Consider the following 19,867-nt stretch of genomic DNA (forward strand, 5'->3'; position numbering starts at 1 on the left):
GATTTAAAAAGGCTGCAGGTATTTGGGCATCAACAAAATCTTCAGCCGCCTTAATATAAAACTGATGTTAGGATTCGAGTTACAGGTGTTCTTTAATGGGTTAATTGGTCAAACTTTGCAATAGAATCTTGCTGTGTGAAATTAGTGTTTTGTTGAAAATTGGTCTTAACAATTAGGATTTGCAGCTGCACTCAGCGTTTACCCTGCTTCTGCCAGACTGACTGTAATAGCGTCACATGCATTTCCTTCTGGTTCGCAGCTTTTCTAACTCCTTGTGTGATGGATTTCAGCACATTCTCACGCTGCCTGGAGGCTGACTGTAACTTTGCCTTTAGACCAGCTTCAGTGTGGAAGCAGTTTGATAGGAGATTGATTTTTACTTTAAAGGGACAAATGCTGTAAATTTCTGAAACATTTTTACCTATTTTGTTTGTGGGTTTTTTTTTTTTTTTTATTGCACCAATTAACCTTTTGGTTTAAGTTATCAAAAAAAAAGAAAAGACATTAAAGGGATTTGTGAATTAATAAAATGAATAATGAATACCAATAATTGTTTTGTTCTTGCCCACCACTTACAGTGGACAGAGTACACCACGTATGAGCTACATTGCCCAACGTATTCACTCAACCATCCAAATCATTGAATTCAGGTGTTCCGGTCACTTTCTTGGGCAAAGGTATATAAAATCAAGCAGCAAGCATGCAGACTGCTTCTGCAAACACTTGTGCAGGAATGGGTCTCTCTCAGGAGCTCAGTGAATTCCAGCGTGGTACCGTGATGGGATGCCACCTGTGCAACAAGTCCAATTATGAAATTTACTCACTACTAAATATTCTACAGTCAGCTGTTAGTGGTATTATAATAAAGTGGAGGCAACTGGGAACAACAGCACCTCAGGCACAAAGTGGTAGGCCACGTAAAATGACAGCAGGGTCAGCTGATGCTGAGGCACCTACTGGGCAGGGGCCACCTGCTTTCTGCAGACTCAATCACTACAGACCTCCAAATTTCATGTGGCCTTCAGAATAGCTCAGGAATAGTGTACAGATAGCTTCATGGAGTGGGTTTCCATGGCCAAGCAGCAAGGCAAAGCGTCGGATGCAGTGATGTAAAGCACTCCGCCACTGGACTCCAGAACAGTGGAATTGTTTTCTCTGAAGAGATGACTCACACTTCTCCGTCTGGCAATCTGATGGACTGGTCTGGGTTTGGTTGCCAGGGGAACAGTACTGGTCTGACTGCACCGTGCCGGGTGTAAAGTCTGGTGTTGTTGGGTTGTATTTTAGGAGCTGCGCTTGAGCCCCTTATTCCAGTGAAAGGAACTCTTATTGGTCAGCATACCAAGACATTTTGGACAATGCCACATGGGAACAGTTTGGGGAGTCCCCTGCCTGTTCCAACATGACTGCACACCAGTGCAGTGCAGTAAGCACAAAAAACCCCCAAAAAAACCCACAGATGAGTGAGTTGGTGTGGAGGAACGTGACTGGCCTGCACAGAGTCCTGACCTCAACCTGAGTGAATCCCTTTGGGATGAATTAGAGTGGAAACTGCAAACCACATCAACAGTGTCTGACTCACAAATGGACTTCTGGAAGAATGGTCAGAAATTCCTAAATGTTGTGGAAAGCCTTCCCAGAAGTGTTGAAGCCCAGATCTAAGCGCTGCCTGTTGGTCCCACAGATCAACACTGGGTGTCCAACGTGATTGGGCCCCTGAAATCCTGGAAATGTTGGGCCAATATCATATTACATCTGCTCATGGGAATAATCTTGAGTACAGCAGTCATGACTGAAATAACAAGTGACACAAGGAGAGTTCGGGTACCACATCACTTCAGTTTAATTCTATTCTTCATCTTCTTCCATATAAAAAGAGCGTAATAACCTTTCCAGACAAACATGTTTCTGTTTTATATCTTATACACTGTCCTATAGCTGCATGTGAAAATATATTACTACATAATAGATCAACAGACCACAATATATTATCGCTGTAATACAAGTAGTGTTTTTTTTCCTCTACCAAACAAGGCAACACACTAAATAAATGCATAGTAAAAATAAAAGAAGCAATAAGTACAAAAATATAACTGATAAAAAGCTTATTAATACAGGAGTGCTTCATCTTTGGTTAAGTACATCTTTCTTTAGGTCACTGTCTTATGTGTGTGTGTCTTCTCTTTGTTACATATTTGTGTGAATAACTTTTATACTGCCTTTGGTCATGACATGAAGCAGTTGGAGGGGTGGGGGACAACCCCCCCCCAAAAAAACCCCTAAAAGTAAAAAACCCAGCAAGCATTTCACGGCAATGGTGTGCTTATATCCTATACGTCCTCCCACAACTAGCTTTTTCCCCTTTTCACATACAAGTCTTTAACAGTGGACGTAACAATACCTGCCCGCATATTTACCTGAACACTCTCAACGCACACACACACGCCTCTCCCTAACACATACACTTGTTAAAAGGTAAAAAACCTCACATTCCTTTTTCCTTTCATTAGTTATTCCTCTGTCTGCTTTACTAGAAGTGTATGAGTGGAAAACAAAACGAAAAACAAAAACCCACGATTGTCAATTTCTGATTACACTGATAAACGAGCTACTGAAGGCAGGCGTGACTGTAAATGTGCTGTACATACATGTGAACACCTGAACATCTCAAAGATACAGAGAGTAAATTACATCATCAGGGCTTTGGTCATGGTTTAACAAAGAAAAAAATACATGCTTTTGTATCAGTACAAAATATGAACACCAGTCATTTTTAAAGGAAATCATTATATTTGAATGGTGACCTTCCTTAAGCTTTTACAGCCTATACTGGTGCAAGCACGCATCGTCTTTGTAACTGCTACCACAAAGCCGTTTGCAGCACTTCAGCGCTGTCACTGGTTTACTGGAAACTGGCAGGACTGAGGTCATAAAAGCTCTGCTTAACCATTAAAACGGGCCTGGACCAACAAAGACATTCTGACAGGGTTCAGTGAGCCTGGATACCCACAGTCATGAAGCTCATTATCAGCCAGCTCAGCTAAATCTGGTTTCCCGTCTATTCATCATAGAGCAGGAAAGGAGAGGCCAATTACAAGCCAGTTATAAAATGGTTTGTATCCATGTGTATTTCTGCAATTATCAAGGCTAAATGGCAAAAAAAAGTCTTTAGATGGTATTCAACCATGGAGGACTTCATGGCAACATAAAGGAAACAGTGAGACCTCCCCTAACATAAAACAAATAATTTGATTAGTACAATGGAATAAGATGCTCTTATGAAAGCCTTGAGAACCTATTAATGCTCCTTAATGAAACCGAGGTACCATAGATTGTATTAAAAAAAAGAGGACTTGGACAATCCAGATGGACTTTAAACTTGTATTCTCTCTCATGGCCAGTAGGGGGCGAACATCAGATTCAAATATACAACTCTTAGAGAAACCGACCCTTCCTCTGCCTTGATTCAAGAGCTCAATGAACGTTCAACAGAGTTTCTTTTGTCCTATCACCCCCAACTGGTCGCAGCAGACGGCTGCCCCTCTCTGAACCTGGTTCTGCCGGAGGTTTCTTCCTGTTAAAAGTGAATTTTTCCTTCCCACTGTTGCCAAGTTGCTGCCTCACAGGGTTGGTTTGATTGTTGGGTTTCCTCTGAATTATTGTAGGCTCTTTACCATATAACGCACCTTGAGGTGACTGCTGTTGTGATTTGGTACAGAATTGAAATTCCCTTACAGGTTTGTGATATCAGTTGGAAATTTTAGCTCTCCTGCAATAATTTTCATTTTGTAAATTACGGTACTATTTAGAGTGAAACAGGTGATAAAGCAGGGCATACTTTTCTGGGCTCAGTCTTATGACTGAGAAGTAATAAGCCTATGGACGTGGAGTATCCTCTGTCCTCTTATCCAAGTATTGTCTAAATGAGGCTTCACAACACTAGTCCTCTCACCTCAAGGTCCATATATGGGATACAAAAGACAAATGTGACCCAGGGCCTCTGGACTCTGGAGCCCTGTTTCGGCTGCTTCTGTGTAGGTCAAATAGGCCACTTGTAGCTACAAAAAACCTAAGACAGGTAAAAGTGAGCCGACTTTGTGATAGTGCAAACCTAAAGGTAGCTTGCTTCGTGATAGCAGCCCTTGGTAGATGCTTGTTTGCTTTGTTGGAAAGCCATTTCCTCTGAAGCCTCCTCAAACTTGGAGTTGTGACACTGTACATCATGGCTTGTAAAAGAAACAAATAAACAACCAGAAGGGATCTCACACTGATTTTAAGTTGGCTTTAAACACTCAACAACATTCCTCATCACAAAGGCACAGAGTCATAAATAGGGATGGGTATCGTAACCCGGTTCTTGTTGAGAACCGGTTCCCACTGTTTCAATTCCTTGGAATTGTTTGCCATTTTTGCAAACGATTCCTTTATCGATTCCAGTCGTCCCGAAGGACGTCACCACGTTGCGGAGCGTCATTTAGCTGGCAGGAAACACGGCGGCTCAAACGCTCAAAAGTTTGATTATACTTTACGAGAACGGATGACAACAGGGCAACTTGCAATACTTGCAAAGTAGATATTTCATTTAAGGGAGGAAACACTATGAATATACAAAAGCATTTGCTCACAAAACACACGATGACCTTAAATGAATGTCGTGTTTTTAATTCCACTCCGGACTCGTGAATCTCAACCCAGCAGCAGCGGTAACGTTTGCACGTCCTCTCCCGTTAATGCGGCAGGTAAATAATCAACTAACAGTGCATATTATGTTAGCGCGATCTGCCTTATTACAAAACCTGCCATTACTGTGCATTTAGTGACCATGATGAGACAGACAGACAGAGTCTGGCTCAGATGCTGGCAGTTCTCGCTGCAGTCTACCGGTAGCGTCTCCTTTCAGGCCAGGATAGTCACTGCTCGGTGACATTCGTCTAAGTTTGTGGTAAAAGGCTTGAACCCATTTGCCACAGCAGATGCCCCCGATTTTCGGTAAGTGAATGTGTTTAATTGTAGGCAGGGACATTACTGGATATTCTTGTGTAATTGCTACAGAATAATTTATGTTACACTTTGTTATTGCTACAGAAGAATATTTATTTTATTATTTTACATTTACATTTTTTTTCCTGGGGACCCTGTGACACCCCATTGAAGAGCTGTAGGCTGTGGATCTCTTAAGATCTCACTGTTGGGTTTGTAAGGCCACGTTACTCCTAAATTTCTACCTTGTTCAAAGAGAAGATATAAAACAAAGTTCTAAGCTAATCGACCTTAGTGTTCTCCTTTTTTAAAAAGAATCGATAAGAGAATTGATAGAGAATCGAATCGTTAAACAGAATCGAAAATGGAATCGGAGTCGTGAAAATCTTATCAATACCCATCCCTAGTCATAAATGAACAGTAACGGCCTTGGCAGGGTGACTGTATATGTTGCCCATGCCTCTTTCTCAGAGTGTTTTCCTCTCTTTGTCTCCCTCTATCGGCGCTGAGACAGCATGACCTTGTTGATGAAGTTGACGATGGCAGAAGCAGGTTGGTCGGGGTCCAACTCAGCAAATAAGTGGCAGACGTTCTCTGCCGTGCTGCCGGGCTTCTTAGCGACAAAACCAAACACCCTGAGATGGGAAGGGTGGAGAAAAAAAGAGAGGATGTGAAAAAAGGAAGAGACAACAAAAAGAGAAGCAAAGGCAATCACACAAAGACTCTTGAGTTTGTCCAGTCTGTGACAGCCTACTGCGTAAAACTACCATGAAACAATTAGTGTAACGTATGGCGTGATCATGTAGGACTTATAATTTACTAATTAAATCATCAAAAGTTTGCAGGATAAATTTTGCCAAGATGCACACACAGTTTGATGCCATGCAGCGGCATACACACGTCTATACTTCCTGTCAGCCTTTAAAACACAAACAGAGCACTTACTTAACAGTTGTGTTGTCTGAGTTAGTCCACCTAAATCCACGAGACAGACAAAGAGAGAGAGACAGAAGACTCAGGCGTGCACATTCACACAGGCAGAGCTGCCAAACAAGCTGATGCATCCGCAGCCTCGGCCGCAGTCCGCATGCTCGCGTCTCTCGTGGACGCTCACGCACATTCATTAGCCCCACACGGGTACAGACTCACGCGAGGACTCAAGGCAACGAATGCAATGAATGATCATGATGCAGTGATCTGTTCATTAGCGACAGTACTAACTAAGGCTACAAGACACAAAGATGTCTTTTTCTTCTGAGTTTCCCACCTCCTGTCCTTTGGATCGATGCTGCTGAAGGTCACACTGTTCACTGCGTAATGTCTCCTGAAGAAAACTCTGGAAGAAAACAGACGTGTAAAGAAGTGCCAAAATTAATGTAAATAGTTTTCTAAAAATAAGAATCCAGGGGGGAATCTCTTACCTGCGCTGGTTGTCGGTCAGCGTGATACCCTGTGATGTCACTTTGAACTGGACGACTGTGGCAGCAGGACGCGGGCTACGACCCAATGTGGCATCTGTTGCCTTGGCAATGGCCTGGGGGCCCGTCAGGGACTCTGTTTCCACAGAGTTCAGATAGAGGACGTTACAGGCTGAGGGAAGAAGGACAGAGAGGTCAGCGTGTTGACCACAGACTTTATACAAACAATGGACGTATAGAAGACATCGTGACATCACTGGTTTATGGAAATGCATTTTGAAACCTGTCCCTTAGCTTCACAGCCATCACCGCCTGCTCGTTTCTGGAGTAAAGTCGGGCATTTTAACATGGCAGACTTTTGGAAGCACACTCAAGTGTCCATTCAAGGAACAGCAATTAAATCCAGGAATAATATGATTGTAAAACATACATGATTATAGCCAATATGCTAATGAGAAAACGAAGGTTTTGTTGTGAATCAGTTCCAAAGATGAGGCGCAGCACAGTTAAAGGCTCTGACACCCGTGGTCTTAAATCTGAAGCGAGGAGCAGTGAGAAGAGCAGCTGAAGCTGAGCAGAAGGAGTGTAAGGATGAAGGAGGTCTGAAAGGTATGGCAGTGCCAAGTCACTGAGACATTTGAAAACGAGAAGCAAAATCTTCTTTTGGATCCATTGAGGAATGGGGACCCAACGCTGGATGAAAATGGGTGGTAATGTCACTTTTATTGCCACTGAATTTGAACCATCATCCTAGTGGTGATGCCCTGTAGGCAGGAGGTGAGGATAGTAAGGGGAAAACAAGTTCTGGGTTTTATAGAACAATACAGTTGTGTGTCATCTGCATAAAAATGAAACTGTAAACCAAAGTGATGTAAGATATTTCTGAGAGGATGAGTTATAAATAGCAGGGGTCCCAGCACTGATCCCTGTGTGACTCAGGCTGATGGAGAGTGAACAGTCTAGCCTTGAACAAACTGTAAACCACTGAAGGGCTGCGTCACTAAATCCAGTGTTAGCCAGTCGTTCTAACAGAAGACGACACGATGTGGTGTCAAAAGCATCTCTGAGGTAAAGGAGGATGCTGAGAAGGCCAGCATCAGATATGAGGAGGTCGTTTAAGAGCTGTTTCAGTACTCAGCTCAGAGGCTGTTATTAACTAAGCAGGGCTGGAGTTGAGATGTTACAGTGGGTTCGAGAAGAATTCAGCTGAAAATGGATGTTGGAAATATTACTGGAGAATAAATTCTGGAATACTGCACACTGTGTCATGGAGGCGAGATGAGAAGTAGTTTCTGTGGGCTTGAATAGCTTGTGTACAGTTTGAGTAATATGATGATTCGGCAGCATGCAGAGCATTCTTATTGAGGAACAATGATCAAGGCGAATTTTCTTCGACAGCCGTTAGTTACTGGTCGACTGTTTGGCACTTCCTCTTTGGCTTCCTCTTTTTTTAAACCGGACAGAAGTGCTTGCATTTTCTCTGGTGCATCTATTCCTTGCATGTTACATCATTTCTCAGCCAGGCTTTATGTCCAGTATTGCATCAGTTTCCTATTATTTGACCTGTGCAAAGGTTTTAGAAACTGAAAACTAAAAAATGTGACGTTATAGGAAAGAAAAAAAGTACCAATTTGGTACTTATTTTGTAATCTAAAAAATAAGATTTAAACTTTAAGAGTCTTCCTTTGCACTTAACTGTTCATACATGAATACATAACACAGTGTGTTTCAGGAATAGAGAAAGAGAGAACTTACCGGCTCCCTGCTTCAGCAGGTCAGCAGCTGTGCTGATGTTACTGACTGGTTGAACCTCCTGCACCTCTCCTATGAGATCTGACAACAGACAGATAAACCATGAATTATATCTGATAGATTACAAAATACCTTGAAACACATGATTTATTTATTTGAAGGCCTGTGTGGCCTTCAAATATTCCATTACCCTTCTCAAGGATTTTAAGAGCACAGGGCAAAGAGATGGGTGTGATGGAGTGCTGGTAAACGAGTGCAGACAGACTCCCTGTGAAAAAACAGAGGAAATCATTAATAGATCTGAGACAGCAAGGTGCACAGGAATGCCCATTTCTAACTGGAAATAGATGGAATGAAACGTACCAAAGTAGGGCTCGTTCTGACAGCCTTTAATCTTCACTCCTCGAGGACTAGTTTCAATCAGAAAATGTCTCACCAGCTGCTCCAGAGGGTCGCTCACTGTAAAACCAGATTCATAAAAAGTTATAAAGGAACAAAAACAGAGCAGAGGGACACATCTGTCAAAATGAGACATCTATGTGATGGAGGCAATCATTTTTCACCTTTGTTGCTGTGGTTGCTGACATTGGGAGGAGGTGTAACCACCTTCAGAGCCAGCCCATAGGCTCCCTGGAACGAGTTACTATCCCTGATTAGGAAAGTGCCAGGCTCCCTCTCCTTCAGTGCTGCGATTGCTGTGCCCAAGCACAGTGATAATTTAGGAAATTTACTTATGTAGGCTTTTGAAGAAAAAGAAACAAGTATGAACTAAAGAGCTTACCTTGCTCTCTAGAGATGCTGGGCTTATACCAAAACTTGGAACTATCCTGGACAAACTTCACACTGACCCTGTTTGCAGTTTCTGCCTCTACTTGGTCATTTTGGTCAGCAGGGGGTGCAATTTCCCCCACCGTGGGAGAAAACGTGACGTGGTGCTGATGCTGAGGAGCAGTGGAGGCAGGCACGTGACCCACAGCTGGCTTTACCCCATTGCTAGGTGAACCCGAATGTCCGGGCAAATGCCGCTTCTCTGGCAAGGGGGGTTGAGGGTGAGGAAGAGGGATGGAGATTGTGGTGTAGCTCGAATAGGATTGTGGGGTGTGAGGAGAGTAGCAGGGCCTCTTGTTGGTGTCCACAGCTGCACTGTGCTCCGTGCTGGCTTGGTAGTTGTGATGTGGGGGCCCGTGCGTGTGGTTTAGGTGGTTGTGGGGGTCGGACCCACTCAGCATCAACCTTCTACCCAAGGTGGCGAATCCGGGAACTGGTGCATCAGACACAGGGGAGCCGTCCATGCTGCTGGGCCCAGGCTGTGGGGATGATGGTGCAGGAGAAGATGTTGGGTTGGTGGTGCTGGTGTGTTTAGGAACCTCTGCGTGAGACTCCCTGGTCGGAGAGGATCCATTAACCAGTGCTACAGATGGTCCCACAGAGCTGGTAGCTTGGGTGTGGCTCTGAGGCTGTGACATTTCAGATGGTGGACCACCAGCTCCTGCAGGAGAAAAGGTCTGCAGTGGGCCAGTGGGATGAGGGTGTGCATCTGATATAGGCGAGGTATGGACAGGGGAAGAAGGTGTCTGGCAGTGTGCTTGGTTTGTGGTGGTTGGTGTCACAGAATCACGAGCTGAGGACATATCTGAGCTACAGTGCTGCTGTTGAGGAGCAGCTGGCGACAGGTTTGTTGGTGCAGGGCACTGATTGGTGGATTCTGTTTGTTTCGGTGAGGCTGTGTGTGACTGTGCTTCTTTGGTGTGTGGCTCCAGGCGCTCTGTGCTGCTTCTTTGCCTGTCTGGTGATTCCTGGATGACGTTAGTGTGACAGTGGGCCTCGTGAGTCTGGGGAGCCTCGTAGTCACTGATGATGTCTGTGGTTCGAATATCATACTCTCTCCTTCCTGGACTGGGGCTAAAATGGACACATGTGAGTATTATTATTATTAAAGACTAGCAATTTCTTCACTGTAATATCAGAGTGAACTCTCATATATTAAAAACACCTGAGCGATATACTGTATATGTAAATTAATCAAGAACAAATACAAACCCAAAGCCCCCAACATGGGCACCCTGCGTGAAATGCTTGAACAGAAGAAAATCCCCTTTTCTTTCAACAACAGTCTGTAAATTAGAGTTGGGCAGATCGATACACTGGTATTGGTAATAAATTGATACTAGGGCGTCAGGGTGATTACTTTGTTTCCATCCAGTTCAGTATGTAGGACACTGAAATGTGTTTTTTCTTTTTGGAGCATGACAAAGTAAACCTCAAACATCCACTATGAGAACTATCTGAACCTTTGTGTGTTGACTGTCACGTTTACTGTTATTTTTACCCCACATTTAACCTCCTAGGACCTGGTGTCCCCATATGTGAACATCACATCACCAGGATATTAGCGAGTGATCCCAAAAACAAGCTGCATGTTAGCTGGCACCCCCGCTCCTTCATGGCGTCTGACCGCTCTGTTCTGTGCTGTGTCTTCATCATACTTTCCCCATGAGCCATGCCACCAAATATAAATTCCAATAGAAAGAAATAAGCTTTTGACTATGGTGTTCTAATTAGACTAACATTATTTATGATTCACTGTCATAGCTACATATTTATTTCCACTACGGTTGTGAGAAACAGCTCATCCGACACTACCAAGGTTGGGTAGCAGTGGAATACCTTTCCTGTGTGCGTAGAGGACTGCTGGTGTGAACGGGAGTGGGCGATCCAGACATGTCGGATGGTGTGGAACACGCGGCATGGCCGTTTCTGTGCACCCTCTTAAAAGAACCATGGGTAATGTGATCCCTCCAGCCCACGCTTTCACCAGAACTACGGAGGCCATCTGACAGAGGATGGAAACAATGAAGCATTTTTACTAAAAATGACCTCAGTAAACAGCATCAGCTGTTACTTAGTTAATATGTTCCCAGCTGATTCTTATGCAAGTTCCCTGTAAAAACCCAGTCTGTGCTTAAGGCATGTATCAAGTTAAAACCAAATTTTCAGTGCATGCTGTTCCTCATTATTCCTACATTACTGAGTGTTTTTTTTTTAATGTGACTCACCAGTGTGTGAGTCAGAGCTGTATGACTGCTGTGAGTCTGGATGGTGATGATGGTGGTTGTGGTTATGCTCTGCTGGTCCGCTGCTATGGCCGCAGTGGCCCATCACAGCGGAAGCAGGAGGCAGCGGGGATGTGGACTCGGACTGGTAGCCTGAAGCGTAGCCCCTGCTCTCAGATGGCGAGGGTTGGTAAGGTGAGCAGGGGCACACCTGACGTGGTGTCTGGTAACCGCTGCTGCTGCTGCTGTACTTCATGTCCAGGTGGGAATGAGCGTGGGACCTCGATGCCTCTGGATAAGCTGGGTGACCTGATGGCAAGGGGTCAAAGGTAAAGGCTAGAAGATCTTGGCCCTGTGGGCCATAGGAGGCTACGGTGGCTCTCCTGTGCCAATATTCAGCCTGTCTGTCCCTCTCCCACTGCAGCTCCGCCTCCCTGTCTCGCTCCCAGTGAAGGGACAGTTCTCTGCCTCGTCTCAGCCCTGGGTCCCTCTCCCAGTGGAGCTCTGACCCCCTGGGTAACTCCTCCCTCGTTCTCCTAAGCCCCACCTCCCTCTGATGAAGCTCCGCCTCTCTGTCCCAATGGAAGTTGTCGCCACGCTCCATCCTGAGGGTGTGATAGGCCACCGAGTCCTCTCTCCTCATGCTGCAGTCTCTGCAGGGACAGCCAGAGGGCGGCAGACCATCCATTAGCATGATGTCATGGTAAGTAGGGCTGGTGGCTGGTTTCTGGTGCTGGTGGGGATGGTGGTGGCTGTGAGGTGGAGGAGGGTGGTGATAGGGTGTGTACTCATCTTCCCGATAGCAAAGGCGACCTGGGGCAGACATAGGGTGGTGATGGGGGTGGTTGTGAGCATGAGGGGTAAGGTCTGCTGATGGGTAAGGACAGGTATGACGCGATGACGGAGCCTCTGAGCAGGAGCGGTGCAGGTAGTGTGGCGAGCCACTCTGACGGTCCCACACCAGATCTGGAGGTGGGAGGGACTGGTGGGAGTGGGGGCTATAGTGTTGGCACAGATCCATGTGTGATGGTGGAGCAGCGGGGTTGGGGCTAGCTGAAGGAGGAGCCCCGTGATGGCCGTTGGTCCCTGGAGCCCGATCGAGGCAGTAGCCATTAGGCATGAGAAGGGTGCGGTCGCATCCTGGCTCTGCACAGCGCTGCGACCGGTAACCATCCCGGCAGGAACAAGACCGACTGAGCCTCAGCGTGCCCGTTCTCTCAGACTGAATAGAATCTCCATCATCCAAAATGGCGGTCTCTCGCTCTCCATCTCGGCTTCCCTCGATGCCGCCGAGAAGACGTTCGAGCTCCTCCCTTTCCTGTCTGGTGGGCGGCGGCGGACGATTGGACTCCTCCTGATGGTCTGGATGGATAGAAGACTGGTTCAAATGGAGGGAATGTGCTGAAAGGCCGGAGTCAGAGCCTTGGGTGATGCGGTGATCGGGCCTGTCTTCTGCAGCTACTCCCCCTGCGATGCTGCCGTTGGCTGAGGTGAGAGAACCAGAGCCTGGACCTCGCCGCTTCTTTATCTGAGCGTAGAGGCTACCATCCAGAGGACCTCTGGTGTGGGCAATATCTACGACGCAATGATAGATAAACTTAGTTTTTAATCTCACAATAAACATCAGCTACTGTTGGAGCTTTAGTAGACTTAAGTATACTTGAACTCTGTCTTAATAATGGCTAGCACCATGAGTGCTGCTGTTAAAGGCTTCTACCGCTCCACCATGACGACTATGAAGACATCGGTTACCTTCCAGGCTATCCTGGTATCGCTGGTTAAAATTTTCATAGGAATCCCAGCGAACCACGGGGTCAGCGGTGTTGTAGTCCACTGTGACAGCCGGATCATTCTTGTGGTATTCACGGCCTGAGAAGACATATATTACCGTGTAGTTCTGTTCCTCAAAATATAATCAAAACATTTTTTTTCCTTTTTGTAGGAGCCTATCCCAGCACAGGGCTAACAAACAAACAACCATTCATACTCACAGTCACACCTACGGGCAATTTAGAATCACCAGTTAACTTAACCCCACCAACTGTATGTCTTTGGACTGTGGGTGGCTTGATTATTTATTATTATCCCTCCCAGAAGAAACTGTGAACTAACCTTTGATCCGCTCTGGTCCGGAGGAGAAGACAAACTCCACTGTGGCATCAGATGGGAAACGCTCATCTGGGGAGAAGGAAAAAGGATATTCCCCGCGATCAGGATAAATATTTTTGTTCCTAGCTTAAGAAATATACCCACAGTCTACAAATATACATGATGCATTGAGTTTTTCCTTTCCAGTCACCTTTCTCACTCACTATGTATTAACAGACCTCTCTGCATTGAATCATATCTGTTATTAACCTCTGTCTCTCCTCCACAGCATGTCTTTTATCCTGTCTTCCTTCTCTCACCCCAACCGGTCGCAGCAGATGGCCCCGCCCCTCCCTGAGCCTGGTTCTGCTGGAGGTTTCTTCCTGTTAAAAGGGAGTTTTTCCTTCCCACTGTCGCCAAAGTGCTTGCTCATAGGGGGTCACATGATTGTTGGGTTTTTCTCTGTCTCTATGAAGCGCCTTGAGGTGACTTTTGTTGTGATTTGGCGCTATATAAATAAAGTTGAATTGAATTGAAATATCGGCGTAATCTCCACATGAGATCCAGATTCATGAAAGCATACTGGTGCTTTTGAGACATGTAGAGTATATCTGAAGGAAACAAACTGCTGCTTCAGGATATCAAACACACTAATGCGTTTCACAGATGTGTTTGGAGTTGTATTTACCCACAGTCATGTGTTCATGTGTAACGGATCGACTGCCACAGAGCTTTAAGAACATGCTTCCACACATATTCTGTCATTTCAGGAAAAAAAAACGATGCGGAAATGAAGTAATGAGCATATTCATTATGGGCTTAGGCAGCAGATAAGCACTTATTAGATATGATTCAATCTCTCTGTGGGATATTTGGCGATGTACGGTATTAGCACAGCTCACGCTCACTACCCTCTCCTCCAGCGAGCTGCTATTATATCCTCAATGTGGATTAAGCTACTACTATTGTGGGATTTATTTAACCATGACATTAAGAAGCCAAACCGCTGTGAATATATTCCCACAATGCCAATTCAAAGAGCTGCTATTATGTCAGTTAGTTGTAAGTGGTGATTATCCAACCACCACTAACAAGTCGTGCCAGAGTGACAATTTCAAAGTATCCACAGAAGCAAAATCGGGCATGTAGGGAGCTTTATCATTTGTTTCTGAATGTTTAAAGTGAGATTATTTTTATACTAAGCTAATTCCAAAAAGCTGGGATGCTGAAATCTCATAAACTCATAAAACATAGCATAAAACACACCTGGAGGAACTCTTAGCAACTAATTAGTTTAACTGGCAACATGACAGTAACATGAATGGGTATAACAAGAGCTTCTTAGAGAGGCAGTTTCTCAAAAGTAAAGCTCGAAGTGGTTCAACAATCTGAAAAGCACAAACTATGGGACTTTTTTAGAATAACGTTTCTCAACATAAAACTGAAATCCGTGTAAATGTCATCATCTACAGTACATAACATCATCAAAATGCACAGAAATGTCTGTGTGCAAGCGAAAAGGCTGGATGTACATATTGGATAACAGTGATTTTTGGGCTCTCAGCTGACACTGCATATTACTGGCTCTTTTGCTATTATCAATATAATATAATACCTGCAAATTTTCTACTTATCACTTCAGTTTCTCAAACTTTGACCCATCAGGCGGTGCTCTACACAGTGTGCACAGGCACCTGCAAGCTTAGAAGCTACCAAACACAAAACGCCAAAGAAATGTGTTCCTGATCAAATTCAGTCAAGTGAAGCCAAGCAGAACTGACTGTACAGAAATCTGTGGATCCATTTGTCACGATTTCTATTTAACATCTTCATTCTTGAATCAATAATTTTAAAATATGCCACCTAAATTTTAATAATGTGGACTGTAAAGTCGCTGAACTGAAAAACAGGCATGCAGCTACAGCAAAATGTCTTTCTTTGAGCACAAAGCAAAGAAAAGTAAGCTTCATTTTCATGTGCAGCTAGTTTTGTGGCAGAATAGGCTGCATAGTCCAGATAAACAACATCTTTTATTTTCTTTTTTCTAAAATGAAAATTCCTGAATTGTCATTTTGCTTTAATTAGCTTAAATTTTAGAGTGCATGCACTTTTACTGAACTGCACATACTACACGTAGCTGTCTTAATCAAGGTTTTGAAACAGGTTCCTCTGAGTTGTTATGGTAACCTTCTTAGAACTATAATCAGAGTGCTGTATTTAAATGCTAATCATTAATAATCATTAAATTAACACCGCCAACGAATTTCCCAGAGTGGTCCAGAGTGACGCACCAGTACACGCTTCGTCCAGCTCCCCTTTGCCAAACCACAGCTGGGATCCGTGGATGGTGCAGGTGTGGAACTGCAGCCTGAACACGGTGTCTCTGTCAGCACTTTGAGCTCGCCTGTGGTAGCACTTGACCTGCAGAGGGTAGCAGAGAGTGAGGAAAAAGAGCTGCAGAATAAAGTGCATGTGGGATAATGATAGCTTGGCGCAGTAAATAAAGGGATTTGTGTTCCACATGAGTGACACCTACAACTTTGGAAATGGCGGAGCACACAAAACAAATTATGACTCCGTGTTAACAAAGGGAAAAGAAACTTTTCCAGACCAAAATGTATATTTTAGAGATTTTACCACAGTTGTTTCATGTTTGTTGAACATAAATTAAGTCATTTAGTCATAATCCCACCCCCACCCATAACTGGGGGCTTCTGGTTGTCATTTCCTTCCCATATGACTCACCATGATGTCACCCTTTAGCAGCAGTGCTGGTTCAATGGTCACACACAGTCTTCTGCCTCCAGTGCCTTGAAGATCACTGTGGACAATAAAGGGTACACAAACGAGCCTGTTACGTATCCACGGAAAGCAGGGGGGTGTACATGGGGGTGTAAGGAGTGTGAAAGATCGATTGTTTACACTTGTTTTATACTACCACAATCTGTGACCATGTTCTCTCAACACTTTTAAACCTGGAAAAAGCCTTGAGGTAAAAATGAAAACATGATAGGAGGCGGAGTAAAGGAGAAGAAACGCATCCCTTTACTCCCGTCTCTTTAATTACGCTGTGATGATGCTGAAACTTCAGCGCATGAAAGAAAACATCCCAGAGCAAACAAATACATTCAGCTTATCCGGGCTATCAGTTGGCCTCACGACAGAAAGATAGACTCACTATATGCCTGAAGTGTAGACCAACTGCATGGACTGGTAGATTTTCAAGAAAGGGTAGTAACCTGGAAAGAGGAGAGAGAGATTTTAGACATGGCAGGCACTATCAGCACGAAGACAGGAATGCGCTGACTCCTTGTGGACTCGATCATCAGATTAACGTGTGTGGGTAGAGGCTGTATGTGACCGTGCATGTCATCTGCATTCAATAACACTGTCCCAGCACCTAGCCAAGAAAAACATGGCGCCGCATGTGCATTTTATCTGCGTAAGGAAGCAGAGTGAGGACGGACTGGAGATAATCAGACAGGAGATTAGATACCTCAAGTCTGTTTACACTTTTCTCACTTGTATTTTAGCAAGTGAGAAAAGCGCAGCTGAGGCGGGGTAAACCCTGAGGGGTGAACTGCAGTTCCTCCAATGGCCACTTGAGGCCATCCCCAATGCCTGACTTCGACCATAAAATGAACACAACTACAGCAATGATTCGGATCTCTTCAGCTAAACAAATATACTTTTAGTACTTTATAATAATCCAGTTGGATTTTGTTTTGGCTTTGATGTTAGGCTTTGCTGAACTGGACCTCTCGACTACGTTTGCTCAGTTGACACCTTTTCAAGCGCATGCCTTTTTTTTATCTAAATAGACAGTAATGCTCAAACTGTTAAAACTGAAGCTTCAAAATGCAGAATCAAAATTCCACACTGAGTATGAGAGAGAGATTTGGGGTTAAGAACAGGCAGAAATAAAATTTTTATTCAGTGATTTGGCCAAAAGGTCAGGAAACACACCTCCTTCCCCCTGGAAGTTGGGGAGCGACGGGATGAGTACTTGATGAAGGAAGAGAGGGCTGCTGTTCATCTTGATCGCCCCAGACAGAAGGCCTCCAAAATAATATATATACCTGGAATATAAAGAGGGATTATGAGAAGTTCTTATCATGGAAAATTCCATTTACCACCTCTGAGGACAAATGATAAATGTAAAACAGCCGCTGAGCCATGCTGCTGTCAGACAGCCCCCAACAGCGGAGAGCCAGGTACGAAAGCAGCAAGGAATATCTAACGCCGGCTGTGTGGACTCCACGTTTCCATTTCCCATCTGTCTTCTTGTCTCCAACACAGCTGGAAGTGATTCGATATTCCTGAATCAGTTGTCATTTCCTTGAGCTCTGTGTTGGCCTTTAATCGTTGTAAGACGCGAGTTTCTTTTAAAAGTATCTATGTGTGAAGCTGCACACTCAGCAGGCAAAGAGCTCAACTCAGCAGTTCTCCAAAAGAAGCGGGCAACCAGGTGACAAATATGAAAGGAAACTAATTCAATAAGAATTTTGCAGACAAAATAAAATTATTATGGTACTGTGCTGACCTCAAATTGAATCTGTTTATATAATTGAAGGTAAAAATGACTGGGAGTGATACATTTTTCATTTTCTGAAGTAAGACAGCACAACATCAGAAAACCACCTTAAATCCAGTTACAGCATGTACATGGACAGTTTGTTGATTAGAAGTATGAAATGTTCCCTCTGTTTAAAGTGGATTGCACCCTACACAACTTCTGGCTCTAGTTTCTTTTTGTAAGCATACAGAAATACATGTTATATACACATAAAGATAAGTCAGAAAATGCTAAACTCTTTCCTGAAGTATTAACATTTTATTAAAGGGGACATATATGTAGAGTTTTGGTAGAGTAGCTCTAAATGATTCACACTTCTATATCTTATGCTGGTTGGACCTTCCTGAAACCCATGGATTCTCCCTCTCAGTGAAATATCCCCTTTTAGCTCCTGTATTTTTAAAAAACACCCGCCTTCAAATTCCACTTTCTTCTAAACGTAAGCTTCCTGAAGAGCTGCACCTGGTGCTTGGTAGTCGGGTGCTCTGTGCATGCTGCAGATAACCGTGTAAAAGTGTCAGCTCATCGCATCAGTAGAAGCCAGTATTCAGGGCAATCTGAACCCTGAGATCTTTGCTCATAGGGATTCATTTTATACAGGATTATTTGAGTATTTGGGGATGGAATTATTATTAATATCCAATACTGTAAAATTAGATATTTGGCAGAAAATAAGGAAAAACAAATGAGGTCCCCTTTAAAGTGTCTGGGGTAAGCGTACTTACTATTCCATGTCAAAGGGAAAGGATTATATTCCATCTAAGAAGCCAAATTCACTTTTTTATTCAATTTACAAGCTCCATCTTTCTTTCATTTCACCTTTTAAAATCATTTTCATACTAGGAAAAGCATGATTATTACTAACAAGATTGACAATAGCTGTGTTGTTCTATTTAAATGCCCAAAACTCTGACAGGGAGCCAGAAGCTGAGGCAGCTAAATGATATGGAGCTCTGATTCATTATATTATTTGTTGAGCTATAAATCCAATCCAGAATCCTAAAATACATTTCTTTCCCCTAGAGGATGGAAGGATGATGCATTTAATAACTTTAGTATGACGTGGGAAACCCACACTCACCACTTCTCCCCACCCCCACACCCACTCATTTTCCACTCAGATCATCCCGTGGCCTCTACCTGTTTTGGGACGGCTGGAGAGACGAGGACACCTTATCTTCACAGAACTTCCTCATGGCAAGAGTACTGAGAGCCTGGTCCGCCCTGTAGATGAATGCACAAATACAAACACACACACACACACACACACACACACACACACACACACACACACACACACACACACACACACACACACACACACACACACACACTTACTTTTAGCCAACAATTTCCATCATGGGACTTGCACCAGACTCTCTAGATGCCAGAAAGTACATGGAGAGGATACAGCTGGCATTGGCCACAGGATAAACCAGTTTCCACTGTTCCTGTGCAAAATCCGGAGGGCTTCATTTATCAAATGACTTATCATCCAAGTCTGAATGGAAATCTTTGTCCTGCACGTACATAAACCTGCACACATCAGCCTCACTGCTGGAATATGTTTAAAAGCATTTTAGGTTATGCATGTTTGAGTAGCTGAATTTAAGCCGAACATGTTTTTGCTGGTTGCTTCAAACTTCAAGTGCTGACGCATCGATGCTCCGATAATATTGCTTGTTGGGTACAAGCCTCCACTGCATGTGCTGCAGTCTATTATACCTGAGCCCAAACAAAGAACGATACGGCAAAGTATTGCGATATTTTATGTTGCGATTTTATATCGATAGAGATACCAAATATTGACATTTAATTGAATACATTAAAATATTCTTAGTATAATATGAATCAGAGGGCACCAAAACCCTCAGATAATGTTAGTCGAGCAAACGTGGACTGACTGCAGTTGCTCAGAGACATTACGAGCACAACTCGAGGGGACTCGACTTTAACCGGCTGTCGGCTGGTTGTATTCTGTTATATTCTTAGAAAACGTG

At 44.0% G+C, this 19,867-nt stretch overlaps 1 protein-coding gene across 4 annotated transcripts in view; it reads right to left on the reverse strand.

The window, feature by feature from the left end:
• Positions 1–1,819: 1,819 nt before the first annotated feature.
• tns2a (tensin 2a) overlaps positions 1,820–19,867 on the reverse strand; it is a 78,888-nt gene continuing 60,840 nt past the window's right edge. For 3 of the 4 annotated variants that reach the window (XM_026154688.2, XM_026154686.2, XM_026154689.2), the window contains 18 exons: positions 19,008–19,091; positions 17,258–17,370; positions 16,470–16,530; positions 16,037–16,112; positions 15,583–15,712; positions 13,316–13,381; positions 12,956–13,072; positions 11,207–12,778; positions 10,818–10,983; positions 8,932–10,052; positions 8,714–8,845; positions 8,514–8,609; positions 8,341–8,418; positions 8,154–8,231; positions 6,402–6,570; positions 6,248–6,316; positions 5,926–5,955; positions 1,820–5,615 (listed from right to left, as the gene is read on the reverse strand). In XM_026154688.2, the coding sequence (XP_026010473.1) occupies positions 5,477–5,615; positions 5,926–5,955; positions 6,248–6,316; positions 6,402–6,570; positions 8,154–8,231; positions 8,341–8,418; positions 8,514–8,609; positions 8,714–8,845; positions 8,932–10,052; positions 10,818–10,983; positions 11,207–12,778; positions 12,956–13,072; positions 13,316–13,381; positions 15,583–15,712; positions 16,037–16,112; positions 16,470–16,530; positions 17,258–17,370; positions 19,008–19,091 (4,297 nt within the window). In that variant the 3' untranslated portion in view covers positions 1,820–5,476. The remainder of the gene's footprint in view (positions 5,616–5,925; positions 5,956–6,247; positions 6,317–6,401; positions 6,571–8,153; positions 8,232–8,340; positions 8,419–8,513; positions 8,610–8,713; positions 8,846–8,931; positions 10,053–10,817; positions 10,984–11,206; positions 12,779–12,955; positions 13,073–13,315; positions 13,382–15,582; positions 15,713–16,036; positions 16,113–16,469; positions 16,531–17,257; positions 17,371–19,007; positions 19,092–19,867) is intronic. The other variant, XM_026154687.2, reaches the window with a different exon arrangement.

The sequence above is a fragment of the Astatotilapia calliptera genome, chromosome 20, assembly GCF_964374335.1.
Source record: "Astatotilapia calliptera chromosome 20, fAstCal68.1, whole genome shotgun sequence".
Taxonomy (NCBI): domain Eukaryota; kingdom Metazoa; phylum Chordata; class Actinopteri; order Cichliformes; family Cichlidae; genus Astatotilapia; species Astatotilapia calliptera.